The 15663-nt window shown below is 34.5% G+C and overlaps 1 protein-coding gene across 1 annotated transcript in view; it reads left to right on the top strand.

The window, feature by feature from the left end:
* Positions 1 to 15663, top strand: part of slo (calcium-activated potassium channel slo) — a 163182-nt gene that overhangs the window by 142063 nt on the left and 5456 nt on the right. Inside the window, exons 22-29 of the mRNA XM_019042390.2 lie at positions 7102 to 7273; positions 8563 to 8787; positions 9409 to 9592; positions 10650 to 10763; positions 11433 to 11569; positions 13182 to 13294; positions 14215 to 14370; positions 15483 to 15576. Of these exons, the coding sequence (XP_018897935.1) occupies positions 7102 to 7273; positions 8563 to 8787; positions 9409 to 9592; positions 10650 to 10763; positions 11433 to 11569; positions 13182 to 13294; positions 14215 to 14370; positions 15483 to 15576 (1195 nt within the window). The remainder of the gene's footprint in view (positions 1 to 7101; positions 7274 to 8562; positions 8788 to 9408; positions 9593 to 10649; positions 10764 to 11432; positions 11570 to 13181; positions 13295 to 14214; positions 14371 to 15482; positions 15577 to 15663) is intronic.

Raw genomic sequence — 15663 nt, 5'->3', positions numbered from 1 at the left:
ATTTTTCCTCAATTTAAATACTTACGAAAATCCCCCCTGGGAGTTTTAAAAGTTTTTAATTAATTGAAAATACCTAAATCTTTGAACCTTAGTAATTCACAGTTTTGCATTAGGCCTGTGTTAAAGTAAAAAATGTTTACATATAAACCACAGCTCTTATTCTAACAGGTGCCCCAGTTTTCTTTTCGATTATTCATCAAATCATGGGATTTTTTTAGCTGTCTGGCAACTATTCATAGTCCTTATACAATTCTCTTTCAACTTCTTGTTTTTCTTCTAGTTTAAGATTCTTTTAGTTCAGTCATTCACTATTCTCCCTTTCATTGTTCCACTATTATGACTTGAATTATCCTGCTGTTCGAAGCACTTACTGTTACAAATTAGCGGGAAGTTTTTTTTACTAATACGTTAGGTATGAAGGAAAAATCTGATTACGGGAATGTTTTTTATTCTAAAATTTTCATACGTATTTGCTCCTGTGCCGCTGGATGCAGATTTTAAAGTTTCTTGATATGTTTGAAATTCAGAAGCATTTTAAGGTCATATTACAAAAATCAAGGGTAGAATTTCTTACTTGTTTTATTTATTTTTAATTTTTTTTTTTTTCTGAGTTCGTTTTGTTTTTATTTCCAATGCACTCATTCAAAGTAGTCATTAATGTTTCCAAGAACTTGCTAGAAGTCGTAGCAACCAAAAGAATACAAGAAAAATCTATTTTAAATTTGAGATTTTTGGCATGCCAATGATCAAGGGTCAGCAGCTGTGGTTTAGATAAGGACCTAACTCCATGTGTCAGAAATGACCGTTTCTAATTAAAGTAATCTTATCAGCGGTAGAGAGTCTTGCTCCGACAAAATTTGCACCAGTTTCATGAGAATAAGATTTTTTGTCAAGTTTTTCATTGAGTCATTTACTGCAGGGTTAAAAAAATTCACCCGCATTACAAATGCCCCACTGAAGTGAAAAATTCTACCTACTGTCCTTTAAATGGAAGGAAAGTACTGCCAATTGCACTTGGCTTGACTGAAAATTAATAACATGTTTTTTGAGATAAATTAGAATTAATCCAGTTTAAAGCTTGATTTTGGCAGTTTTAAAATATGTCTCAAAAATTGTGTGTCTAATTTGGAAATGGATTCATGAAAAGGCATCAATAGGGAAAAAAGTTGCTCTAAAGTATGACATTCATCTGTTCAAAATTGAAAGAAAAAGTATGCTGCTCGTATGCTTAATAAACTGAATATTCAAAGAGATTGCAAGCACCAGCCCTTTTTTCTTCCTGTTTTAAGTTAGGTAAGTCTGAACTTAACTGTTCATGGGAGCACATGAGGAATGTTTAGTATTCAAAGTAACACAAAACACTTTTCCTCCTTCATTCTTTTATAGCCGATGCTCTACCCTCCGCCATGTCACTTATCACCACTCTAGAGCGATATTACCCCTTTCTCTTCACCTTAACTCCTTCCTTCCCTGCCTGTTATCTACTCATTTCTCCCTCTCCATATTTATGAGAAATACAGCAGACAACAGAGTCTAATTTCCCTCAGATATTGGGTTCATATCACCATGAATAGTACAAAATGTTGTAATTAGTCTGGGTATCAGGAAACCATCGTATCTGAAAAGATGTATTTGTGTATGTGCGTAGATGACTGCAGTATATTTTAATTATCTCCTAATAGTTCTCTTTTCAACATTTTCATTCTATTCTCCTCTCTATCTCTGGAAAACATTTGTTTGGTTCAACGTCCGAATAAGTCTTTGTCTTGATGTGTTATTTGTCGCATTTTACTTCTGTCGATCTGAACTCTATTTTCTATTCTTGACAATTTTTTCTTGATTTGCATTAAAATTAGACAAATTTATAGATGATTTAGATTTTGCATCATTAATGGTGTTTCCTTCTCGTCTTGATCATTGGTCTTTTGCAACCTCTTCTAACTTTTTTATTTGTCTCCTTTTTTTTGTATCAATTTTGTTTTGCCCAACTTGGCAATACCTCAATCCTAGTCTAGTCAATTTAGACAATTCCTCCAACATTGCTTGCTGTCTCGAGGGGCAAGATTTTTTTCTCTCTAAATATTATCATTCTACATCAGATTGCTTGCTGTCTCGAGGGGCAAGATTTTTTCCTCTCTAAATGTTATCATTCAACATCAGATTAATTTCTTAAAAATCACTTATTTACTGTAATTCAATAGCCAATTAACTCCCTCCTCCACCATGTTTTCCCCCGAGGACTTTTCATTGTTGATTCAAACACAAACTCCTAATGAAGCTGCGGAATTTTCTTATTATACCTGTGACAGGTTATTATTTTTTTAAATATATTGCCACAGGTCAAAATACTTCCAAATTTTTTTGGTGAACAGGAAACTTATTCAATTATTAATAAACGTACTTTATTTCCATATTCTCAGCAACACCAGTCTGCTGTTAAAAGTCATTCTTTAGTTCTTGAAAATGATGAGATTTACTAGGTTTCTAATTTGTCATTTACAAAATTAAAATTGCTTAAACGTTTTCTAGCCTGTAAATATCACAGCAGATTAAAATGATTATAGTTTTTGATCAGTTAGGAAAATAATCTGTAAGATTCGATCGATAACGAAAAATTATTGCGTTTAATCATTTCCACGAATTATTGTTTTCTTTGTGCTGATTTTTTTAAATAAGAAATTTAGGAACTTGTCAATTTTTTTTTTAAATTAAAAACAATGGAGGATTTTAGTATTAAGATTTTTTAGAAAGGGGAAAATGCAATGGTGCATTGTCACTGAAGCACTCACTGATTAATTTCTTTCACTTAGTGCTATGTACATTTGCCTGTAAGTAATCTCTCTCAGATTTCATTTTTCATATTTCGTGTAGTGAACAGTTGAAACAAAAATATGAATACAAAATAAAATTGAGATCTTAAAAAATTACCCACCTTGCGTAATCAAAACTGTGAAATTAAAGTCTCCTAATTGAAGGTGCAAAACTACTTACAATGAAATCAAGATTAATGTTTTCTGGGAGAAATTATTTATTGCATTTTGATTTTATCGGCTCAACTGGGCCGGTGATGAGAGATGAGATCTGCACTATAAAAAAAGTCACATGTTTTCTCTTCAAAATCTTACGTTAAAAACTCAACGTGGAATTTAGAAATCAACTTCAAACAAGATATAAACTAGTATTTTCAACACAGATCAAATGGAAGTTCAGACCATCGAATTACATCATTTTTATTTTTCCTTTTGACCTATGTTACTTGTAGATATTTTTATTTTTTTAGGAGTTGATTTCGAGACTTCTGATTGTGTGATTCTTTTTCCGCGTGAAATTTCAAAGAGAGAGCATGTTGCAAAGTACTGTCATTCATACCTTGTTCAGCAGCCAATTGTACTCATTGCACCACACTCATGATTAGTTCGATTAGATGTATTAGTGACTGAGCTTTCAGTTTGCATGACAGAAAACTTTATGGCTTTTTAAATTGTCACCCAATTGAAATGCTTGCAAAATGAATGAAACATGTTCTTTCTGGAACCTTTTTTCTGAACCTCTCTTGTGGAGCCTTGTGGTTGGTTCCCTGCTTCTGCAGCCAGCACCCTCCATTATCTTTCTTTCTCTTTATGCAAATTTGAAGGACTTCAATCTCTCAAGCTGCTTCTTATGCTTTAAGTTATATGTATTTAGCATTTGGGACTTTAAAAGTTAGATAGCTCATTTTTCCAGCAAATGAGCTAACAAATTAAATAAAAATGTAATTTTTAAGACCCTTAAATATTTTCTAATTTGATAAAGAAACGCTTCGTTTTGCTTTTTGGGTTGTAGTTTACTCTCGTAAAAGTATGACTGGATGAGCTTCCATTTAAGTATAATTTTGTCGGTTTCAACAGAGAGGCGTTACATGTAGGGTATTTCAAGAAGCAAGTAAAGCCTGCCATAACTTTTTGCCTAATAGACCATGAGACAAGATATGAGTCCAGGTTTTCTGCAATTGTGTCCTCTTCAAATTTTTTTGTAAAACTCAACGACTCAAAAACTCTAAAAAACTCAACAGCTAATCAGAAGCATCGAGATCAAGGTTGCCTTATTTTCAGAGACTGTTACGGTAACGTTTAGTGCACAATTTAATTCAAGTAGAGAATGGGTTCTTTATAAGGGGGAAATTTCGATTGATACATCGAAAAACTTTAGTATCTTGGTTACGGGTTACATACTGCCAATAACTTTGCTGAAATAAATCATGTTCTATGTGAAATTTCGATCCAAAAATATGCATAATAATGCTTAAATTTGCATCTTGTCCAGTGGTCCATTCAGATACCGATGCGGAGTTTTTACACTCTTTTGTTTTTTCCTGGGGACTTCTGCAACTTCAGATCCTGCTGACCCTCTAGATAGTCAATGAGTTTTAACAAGTGAAAGCTTAAGAGAGCACTGCGTGACCTCAAGAGGTCATTTATCAGAGCCTATAATGTGCTCTACTTTTTTTAAGTTGATGTTCTAAGAAAAAACCATCGCCTAACAAATTGGAGACCTTTCATATCAGCTGAAGTGGCTCATCAATGCTTGTGTTCGAAGGTTTTTCAAGTCTAAGAAAGAAGGAAACGAAGTGTTCACACGAATTAGTAATTACTGGCCTTTATCATTAATATTCATGTAACGTGGTTTTGATCATAAGTTTGGTTATTTTAAATGAATCTCAGAGTAACTCATCATGCACTCAGCTGTGAAAACTATGAATGTGTTAATAACAAAAACGAGGTAATTCTTGAAGCAAATTCAATTTTGAATTAAACAGCAAAAAATGATGAGAGGCTTGCTGAGATGAATACAAACCCCTCGGATTTTTCATATTTTCTCCAAATTTTCTGTTTCCTCTTCTCTCTTTGACAAAGTTTTGTCCTAAATGAAACTGATATGAAGTAGCTAAGGGTAGTAACATCATGTATTGGAAGGAAATTATTTTCAAAGTTGGGCTCAGCTGGGTCATTAAAAATCCCCTAATGATTTTAAATCCATAGTTTATTCATTTATAATTTTGTTTACCCCCTTTGTATTTTTTGGTTTGTTTAGCTGTTTATTTGTTTTTTCATACTTGAAAATTAGTTTATTTTTTATTGATGCATGAGTTGTAGGTGTCTGATTACTTTTGCATCTTCGCATCATTTGGTTCTCTTTATGATCTGTAGAAAATCTCCATTTACATAACTTAAGACTGATCAAACACAATTATATGTGTTGCTTCTTGCACCTCAGTCTGTACTCATAATGGCCCACTAAACAGGGTAAGAAATCAAGCACTACACCACATGTTTTCTTGTCAAAATTTCATGCAGAATACACTGAATATATTGAGACAGTCCAAAATGAACTAAAAAAGGAGAAGTAACTGCTCGTAATATACATTATAAACTGCGAATTCAAATTTCCCGCTCATGCAAAAACCATGAATAAAGCTAGCCAAAGTAAGCATTGGAATCAACTTATATGCATTGTTTCATACATATTTTCTTCCTCTTCTGATATGAGGTACCTTTCACCTTATAAAAGAAACTTAGTGCCCAGGCGAATTTTTCGATCATGAAATATAATTGGTTTAATGCTTAATGTGATTGGATTAGATCCTAGTTTTTTTGTGAGCAGAAAATATGAATTAATGTAGACAAGAATCATAATTTTCTAACCTACGAGTTGAAATTGGAAAGTTTTTAATGCGTCCACTGTATCCCAAGGCAAATGTCGATGAGGAATTATTTATTGGGGTACTTGATTTCGTACCTACTGTTGTGGCCCATTGGTCTCTATGGCATCAATGCAATCCGATAAAATGCAATATTTACAGTTTTACTCAGAACATTCGAAAGAAAAAAAATTGCCATCTTCAGGCGAGCTCTGTTCCTTTTTAGATTGAAGATGGAGAAATAATATTTGTAAACGGCTGTTGCAAGCACAGGTCCTTCAGCAGTCCGAGATAGGTACACAGTGCAAAATAATTTTTTGCGTCTAAGTAACAAATGCATTTTGAAGTTTCTCAATTTAGATTTTCGAAATTGAAGAATGTTGCATAAATGTATTCTTCAGTAACATCTTTAAATATGTGTGAGAATTTTATCAATGTCTTACATTAAGGCTTTATTTCTAGCAAGAGAGTGTATGTAAGTTTCATTTTTAGTTTCTTATGTCCCTCAGTTTGTTCCCAGAACTTCAGCTCTTATTTTAAAACAAATGCATTATAATTTTTGAATACGTTCTCCTCTCCCTCTTCCTTAAGAAATTGAAAAACTGTTGCTGATAATTTTGAAATAGGACGACAAAAGATATGTATATCCTTCCTCAAGAAATTGAAACAATTTAATTAGGACCAGGCATTGATCAATCCAATCAAGATTTTTTCTCATTTCCTATAACTAAAGCGATTTAAGCATTAAATGTCGAGTTTTTACCTCTAGTAAAGATGAGAAATTTCTAGTAGGTGGAGTAGGGAAGAAACCTTTTTTCTTGGTATCATTTCATAGTCAACGCATTTTATTCGTTAATCAAGGCTTATCCTTCTTCTACTGTAATTTTGATTACCCAAAAGCTCTACCACTTGGTGGCAAATTAAAACTAGGATACTGTGCTGTGCTCTTCACATTTTTCTGTGAAAATTTCAATTATTGCTCCTTTATCGCAAGGGTGTATTCCGAATATATGGGTGTATTCCTAATGTATGGAAGTTGTATGGATAACAGGGCTCAAGTGGGAATGGGGATACGCCCTTACACCAGAGGAGCAATTATTGAAATTGATAGACAAAGCTATAGGCAAAGAAGACATACGTAGTATGGAGCGCTTCTGTTGGTTGAAGAGGGTGGTTCCTGTAGACTAAGGGAGAAAATTTTGCACGAACTGTATGGTCCCTCGTGTGTTGCCTTTAGTTATTCTATTACCTACCTCCTTTGTCCATTTCAACCACCCGCTTCCACCAATAGGATCCCTCCATACCCCTTTTGTCTACTTCGCCCTTAGCTTTGTCTATCAATTTTAATAATCGGCCCGCCGGGAAGCAATGAAATCTTTCTAAAACCTAATGTTTGTTTAATTAGCATTATCTTGTGATTTCAGGCCAACAAGTAGAGGCTCAGCAGGAACAAACCAGAATCAAAATGGCGGTCTACAGGTCGGTATAGCTGATGATCAAGCGAAAGACTTCGATTTTGAAAAGACTGAGATGAAGTACGACTCTACAGGCATGTTCCATTGGAGCCCTGCTAGAAACTTAGAAGACTGTATTCTTGTGAGTAATTTTAAGTAAATCAATAACACTTTGTAATGATGATATTCCATCACATTAAGCAACAAAATTTTAGTCTGAATTTGCTGATGGGTTAAGACAAGAAAATAAATAAAAGAAAAGAAGAAAATAAAATTTTATTATTTTTTACAATTATTTTATTTTATTATATTCAGTTTATTTTCTTTACGAAGTCAAACTAATCAAAATAAATAAAATTACATTTTATTTTTTTTGATTAATTTTATTTATTTTGTTTAGTTTGACTTTTGAGAAACTATGGACAAAATCTCCACTTCTAGAGATTCAAATCAGAGAAAAAAGCACCCTTAAATTATTTATTCTCTCTCAAATGGCACCAGCTGAGGTTGCTGAGTCTACATGTTACACAAAAAATTATGCAAAAATCTCACAAAAGAAGTGAAGAAAACTCCCACAAAATTTTGATAGAATCTGTAGATGGATTTTCTACAAGAAAATAAAACATGAGCGGAGACTTACAATGTTGCGATCTGACATACGCATTTCACAACTTTAGTCGTCAATATTTCTATTAATGATACTCAAACAGACCTTAAGAAATATCTGAAACTTAAAAATCTGAGCTACAGAATCTTGTTACATTGATTTTCATCATCAGTAAGTCATATCGAGTGTTCAACGGCACATCTTGTCCCATTAACAAATTATGCTATTTATTAAAATTATAATACTAATTATACTATTACAATCAACAAATTAACTTACAAATAAAGATTTAGGTTAGTCGTACTACTTACTTAAACATTGACAAGAAAGTTGTCTGTCGAGGAACAATGGAAATATCTCAAACATCAATGCCAAGATGGCCAGCAGCTTCAAATAATTGGTTTAAAAGTGGCCCAGCACAGCACAGACGGTTCAGAGCCGCCTCTTTTAGTCAGTGGGTCAAAATAAAAAAAAAATCATAATGGAAGTAAATTATTCTGGGACTCATGGTAAAACTCGAATTTAGTGAACTAAAAGGAGAAAAAGGGCAAAAATTTATTGCATTAAGAGCAACTCAGAATGTTGTGCATGAGGATGAAAAACGGTCGTCAAAGTAGTTTTTTTTTCTTGTTTTCCGAAACCCTTCAAGTTTGATTGCCCGCTTATTCTGGCAAGATCCTGTAATTGAAACTTTCGTCAAAAGTTGGTGTATCCCTGGTTTTTATTTTTTGTGTAACTTTTATGCTGCCTCTATTGTTTTTATCCAATGAGAGAGGGCAGAAGATACAGCAGACCATAATTTGTACCTGTTTTCTTTTTCCTAGGATCGAAATCAAGCGGCCATGACAGTGCTGAATGGTCATGTAGTTGTATGCTTATTTGCTGATCCAGATTCGCCACTAATTGGGCTCAGAAATCTAGTAATGCCTCTAAGAGCTTCCAATTTTCACTATCATGAGCTCAAACATGTTGTCATAGTGGGGGCAGTTGACTACATTCGTAGAGAATGGAAAATGCTCCAGAATTTACCAAAAATTTCCGTTCTCAATGTAAGTATGTTTTCTCTCAGTGCCCTTTCTTGAATTTTTAACATGAACAAATTTTTCCCCATAGAACAATAAAGTGTGTACCTTAAAAATAGGTAAAGTCAACATTATGATGAGCATTATTTTTACGAACCCATGAAGAAAAGGTTCTAACTCAAAGAATTGTTGAAATTCTCCCCAAATTTTGAAACAGCAACATTAATTTAAAATGTAGATTTCTAAATTATCTTTGACTTGGCATGTTTAATAGATGATGTTCAATAGATTACTGTAAATTCTGATCTAACTAACCATAATGAATATTTTACCTGTAATTATATTAGGGCTGAATGGAAAGTAATGCTTACCTTTAAATTATTTAAGGGCGGTCACAAATTTTTCTAAAAGCCAAAAAGTTAATGAAAGAAGGCGTAATTCCGCCTGGTTTGACCTCTGAAATGATTTATTATGACATAGTTACCGCCTAACCGGATACAGGGTTGCCAACGCCGGACAAGTTTTTTCATGCTGTTAGTGAAATTCTGATGTTCTACTCTTGAGCAAAAATTTCTTATCCTACTACTCTTCTTTAAATTACTTTTCCTCCCTTAAAAAAGAAGTTTATGAATATTAAATCCTTTCTAGGGCTCACCGCTAAGTCGAGCTGACTTACGTGCTGTGAATGTAAACCTCTGTGATATGTGTGTGATTCTCTCTGCCAAAGTACCAAGTAATGATGATCCAACGCTTGCCGACAAAGAAGCTATTCTGGCATCTCTCAACATCAAAGCCATGACCTTCGATGATACGATAGGTGTTCTCAACCAAGGTTTGACTTATACTTTTAGAAATCATCTAATTTTAATCCCCTCTGCATAATACTCTATTACCTATCAATTGAGTCATCAGTATCAGAAGCCTCTATCATAATCTTCTCTTTGTTTTAGTATCTCATTATTTCTGGAACTTTTCAGCTCGATAAATTGAATCAGCCTACGCAGAAACAATCCTAGCCCATTTCTCTTTCTTTTTCTTTGCTCGGAGATCCCTGAGAGAGAGAGAGAGAGCAATCAACATATGAATACTCAGATGACAAATTTTTTTTAGGTCCAATGAAGAATCTTTTCTTCCACCAAATGACTAGATTTTGGTATACAGGGGTTTTTTAATGCTTATAGTCCTTTTCTGACCACATTAAAATAAAAGCTAAAAAGGGGGAGTTACAAAGGTCTTAATTTCGAGAGGAAGTCGTGGAGGGATTTTCAAAATCTGAGACCCTTGTCAACCCTCTATTCTCTTCTATTTTTACTTTTGCTGGGCCAGAAATACACAGCCTCTAATTACATGTTTGAACCCAATCATTCCCACAAAGACTCAAGCACTAGAAATGAAAGCACAAGATAAACGATAGAACTTTGATTAAGTAGCCCGTTTTAAATGTCAGGTTAAATAATAATGTGCTTGTGTTATCAATAATTCATTTTAACACCTCAGAGATTTAGAATGGGTCAATTTAAACTGTTTTTACTGTATTTTCATTTTTGGTGCTCGCGTCTCTTTGAGTTTCCTTTTGAAAACTTTAAGATGTTTATCCTCCTTATATTGCTCAAAGGAGAAAAATGTTTAAGATGAAAACAATTTCAATTCAGCTCTTAGAACCGATCCTTTTAGTAAGCGTAATTTGACTTGGGATATCCTGTATGTCAAACCAATGATAAAACATCAAACTTACCCTTAAGCTTTTTAAGTTTTCAGAGGATGAAAAGGTTGAATTTTAGTTTGGATCCTGCCTAGTTAATCCGACAGGTTGTCCTAAAGGGATGTTTCGCTCTAGCATACATCTTTCACTTACTGTTACCCTGATTTGGAACAATTTCAATTTTTAGATGAGTCGGGAGTTGTTAGTGTTCAAAATCAACAAGAAAATCTTGGAACAAGTGGTCCAATTGTTCTGCAGAGGAGAGGATCTGTTTATGGAGCTAATGTGCCTATGATTACAGGTTCGTACACACGTATCCAATTTATTGTTCTATCCACTAATTCTGGCCTTTTGTTTCAGTGTTAAGTTTTCATTTTCCGATGTTCTTAAATTTGTTTTAAATCTACGCAAAGAACTGGATGAGGAGATTAATTTTTTAATCTCTGTTTTGATTCCACCCTGCGATCATCAGTTCTTAATCTTTTGAAATGAAGTTCAACAGACACACGATACAACAGCTCCCTTTCCTCCAACCCAAAACTTCAGAATAAAAGCCAACTCAGTGTTTCAAGATCTTTTACTCAAATGATGGTGAAACTGTAGGAACAAGTATCTGGTTTGCTATGTTGTAGAGTTCCTGCTATACTTCATTTTTGAAATGAAAAAATGCTCAATGTAATTTATCAAAGACTGCTCTAATTTTTTTCCCTCCGGGAAGAATATTCTGTGCAAATTTCACACAATAGCATTGGTTTTTTCTCCTCAGATGAATTAAAATGGGAGCAGAGATTTTGAAAGACCGCGAACAAAGTACGCGTCTCTGCAGTTTTACCATTAATATCCACCATTTGAATTCTTGATACTCGTTGGTCCGATCTATTTCCAACATTGAGGAATGCATTAATTTGTGATCCAGCAAAGCAAGCATGACACTGGATTTCTCAGTACACGTTTCTTCTTTTTTTTGCAGAGCTTGTGAATGACAGCAATGTGCAGTTTTTAGATCAAGATGATGATGATGATCCTGATACCGAACTGTATTTGACGCAACCATTTGCTTGCGGTACTGCCTTTGCCGTCAGTGTTTTAGACTCATTGATGTCAACTGTAAGTGAAACCTCTTCATTACCTCATGAATACGTACAATTTGTTTTTTCTACATATTTTATTTTCAAAAATGTTGATTAGTAATCTGTTTTTTGGTGAAATCCTAAGAAGTCTAATTCTTTTAGGAATGTAACATGATATGCATGTCTGTATATCTCTCTTAAAATTGTACTTTCATGTAAGAAAACGGATCATAATCATTTCTGAAAAGTTTTTTTTAAGATTCCTCCACCTGATCAACAATACATGACCTTGAAACATTATTTATTTATTTTTTATTTTCCAAATTTATACATGAGAAGCTCCCAACTGGTAGAAATAAATACATGTAAAAAAACATAAGATAATTGGATTGACCAGAGCACTAAAAAATACCAAAAGGTCTTAAATTTTAAGAGTATGATAATTCAATTGCATCAGCTAGTGCTAAAAGTTGGGGCTAACAAGTTCTGTGTCGCTGTAAAAGGAATTTTTTATCAAGTATGCCTCAAGTAATGATAAAAAGAAATTTACATCAGATAGCTTAAAGGGATCCTTTATGGTAAGAGAGAGAGAGAGCATTAAACAACTGTATAGCAGAGTACCTCACATTACTTGCAGAAACTGAGCTAGTGATATTATAATTTTTAATGCAGTTGTTTCTGGTAACGTATCAATGTTTGGGGAGCGAATCTGAGGGACTGATGAGTTTATTGTTGACAGCAAACTTAAGAACTTCAAGCACATATGAAGAAAGAACAGTTATTATTTCAAATTTCCTGAATAGTGCTCGGACAGCTTTTTTCTGCTTGATAAGTGAAGATTTGGCATAAGTTTTTCTGCCTCAGATTATAATGCCATATCTGAAGTGGGACATGATATTGGCATGAAAAAATATTAAGGCCGTGTCTAGAGATGCTATTTTCACTAAATTACTGAGTGCCCCTACTTGCCTCTAAATTTTACTATTTTAACTATCAATAGGTGTATCCACTTAAGTTTGCTGTTATTGATAATCCCAGAAATGTACAAATGTCGGTTATACTTGGAGGAATTGAAAAGCAAATAGAAGTAGTACTGACTTGGCAATCAAGTTTTTTGAGCAGAAGCTGTTAATGTCGCTTTTATGGAATATTTATTTCAAAATTGATTCAGGGAAGAAATTTCTATCATCTGGGTATGATTTATGGCAGAATTAGAAGCCAAGAGAATGATCTAAAATCATGGATTCTGAGTATGAAGTATATCGATCTAGCGTGTGCAAGTTGCAGGTGACCCTCTCAATCCCTCTGTCAGTTGCTTGCGCCTATCAGGAGGTGTGGCTGGCTGCCCATTCCTGGCATATGCAAGCAGTAGTTGCCGGAACTCGGTTTTCTCCCTGCTTTTGAAGCAAAATAAATTATAAAGTATGCAGTATGAAGAGTAAAAAGTATAAAATATGGAATAATGAGTGACGCTTAACGGCTGATGAGGATGGGCAGCATCTTACGTGCGTCTGGTAAACTAAAGCAGGTGAAGGGAAGTTTCGAATGTTTGAACATAAACCATGAAGTACGAACTTCAATAGATACAGTCCATGTATTGATAAGTTACAAAAAGCAAACTCTCATCTGACTTAATTTTTTTATTGCAGACATATTTCAATCAGAATGCACTCACGCTTATCAGATCCCTGATTACGGGCGGGGCAACTCCTGAACTTGAGTTGATCTTGGCAGAGGGAGCTGGTCTTCGTGGTGGTTACAGGTATGTAAAAATTACGGAGGTCTTTGCTATACCAATCAGCAATCTTTGTCTCCATTCAAACAAATCGCCGTTTCAAATGAATATACCTGAATAATGCACTGTATTTATCCACGTATTTTGCCCCCTGCTCCCACTCCGTATCCCATATTTTTGGCGAAAAAATTGGTAAAAAATGCGGGGAAATGTTATAAAAAAAAGAGGAAAATTATATGGTTTAAGGGGCATATTTTCACATTATGATATCTACTGTCTTTGAATTCTTGATCATGAAGCTGTCTCTCATGTGTTGCTGCTGTCAAGATGGTAAAATCGTCAACCTCTCTGTCATTTGGACCTCTAACTTTTGCGTCATCCAGGTTGCTGATTTCCTTGTTGTCTAAATAGCTGACTTCCGCCTTGTGTGGATCCCTCATTGCAAGATCAAACAATAAAGCGTCAAGAAAACATCAGAATCGAAAGACGATATAAAATGTTACACGTAATTGTGATCTAGATTTATCTAGATTTCATCTAAACTGCATCTAGATTCACTAGTCGTTACATGAGATGGACATGTAGTGAGATTGTAGACAAGAAAAGAGAAGGAAGAGTCAAAATTAAGTAGTTTAAGAATTCTTAGTCATTTGGCAACTTCAGTACTTTGCTGACGCATGGATCCTGCTCTGGCGCGGAACTTTTTGGTTGCCTAACTTTCCATTCCTGGAGGAAAATTACACATATATTTGGCACACCCTGATTTTAGGCTTCTTTTTCAGGCCAAAAAGCTTTCATAACACAAGGGTAAATATGGCAATTTTAACTTGTTCAAATGTTCTTTTTTTATTAAAACGTCAGAGGCTTTTATTACTGCCTTTTTCAATAATCAAATTGGCTCCCCCAAACTCATTGAAATTGACCAAAATCGTTTCTTTTTTTTTTAGCACTGCCGACAGTCTTTCAAATCGAGATCGTTGCAGAGTAGGCCAGATATCTCTTTTTGATGGGCCTCTAGCACAGTTTGGTGAAGCTGGAAAGTATGGTGACTTGTTTGTGTCTGCTTTGAAGTCATACGGAATGCTTTGTATAGGTCTTTATAGGTGAGTGTGACTCAGGGATAAAATATTTTTGTCGATTGTCTACAAAATATTGTTTTTATGTAAATCTTCTGGATCAGTTCAAAATTTCAAAGGGTTTGTTTTCATCTGAAAATAAATAAGCAAATTATCATGGAGCCTACAGTCCCACTTTTACACCTCCGTGGGAGATTTAGTGAGCTTTTTCAAGGAGGTCCTGAGATTTCTATCTTGGCTAAATTTATTGGCAAACTTGCTGTGCTTCATATGAAAATCGCCTCCATAGCAGTAAAAGCACTTTAAAGTCTGCCAATAACTCAGAAGATAAGTCTTAAACAAAACAAAAAATTTAAAAAAAAACTCTTTAAAGAGCACAACCATGACTTCCACTTGCTTCCTAATGCAATGTTTTGACTACGCATTCCATGTACAAATGTATGTGTTAAACTGAAGTGTGTATAATTATGAGCTAGCCTCCCCCCCTGCTCCCCCAACCTCATCTCCTAAAAGTGATGGGGCATTTTGGATCTTAATTTTATCTCAGCATACAATGGTTCTTGTGTACGATACCTCATTCAATCATAAGTTTTTCTGGAAAGTTGATAAATTAAAGTTCAGATTAGATTTTGGGCACCGTCGAGGGTCATAATAGATTTTTGATCTTAAACTCACATTGCAAGTCTAAAATTACTTGATTGTAGACATCAATATTTTTTCGGTGCCTTAATTCTCAAATTTGACCACTTCAGAAGCCATTTTTGGGGGGTTGAAAGAGAATGACCTGAAGACTCCTTGGAGGTGTATTAGCATATTTGACCTCAAAACATCTCACAATCTAATAAACTGGGTGAAACATAGTGCATGGGTAGAGCACTGGGGTAGTGCTATAGTGCATTTTGGGCCCCTACGCAGAAACTACCTATCATTCTTCATTTAAAGTCCAGGAACTAAATAATGTTCACCACCGAATTTCACAGTCTGCAAAGGAAGGCAGATCTAAAAGAGACGGGTGCAGGCATACATATTTTAGAATAAAAAAAATCTGTTTCTGGACATTCCTAAAAGGAAAGATGGTTTTTACACACCCTCATCATCTCAACTCCACCAAATACTTTATTTTGACCTTTTCTTTACAGGTTTCGTGATACTAGCTCCTCCTGTGATGCCTCAACTAAAAGATACGTCATCACCAATCCACCTGATGACTTCTCGCTACTGCCAACTGATCAAGTAAGTATGCTTTACACTCCATACGATTCTTATCTTCATCCGAAAAGCAAATTTCGAAACAAAATGTACAAACCTCTTTGGTTGAAG

The sequence above is a fragment of the Bemisia tabaci genome, chromosome 3 (genome assembly GCF_918797505.1).
Source record: "Bemisia tabaci chromosome 3, PGI_BMITA_v3".
Lineage (NCBI taxonomy): Eukaryota > Metazoa > Arthropoda > Insecta > Hemiptera > Aleyrodidae > Bemisia > Bemisia tabaci.
The sequence above is the reverse complement of the archived record's forward strand: the minus strand, read 5'-3'. Positions and strand labels throughout refer to the sequence as shown.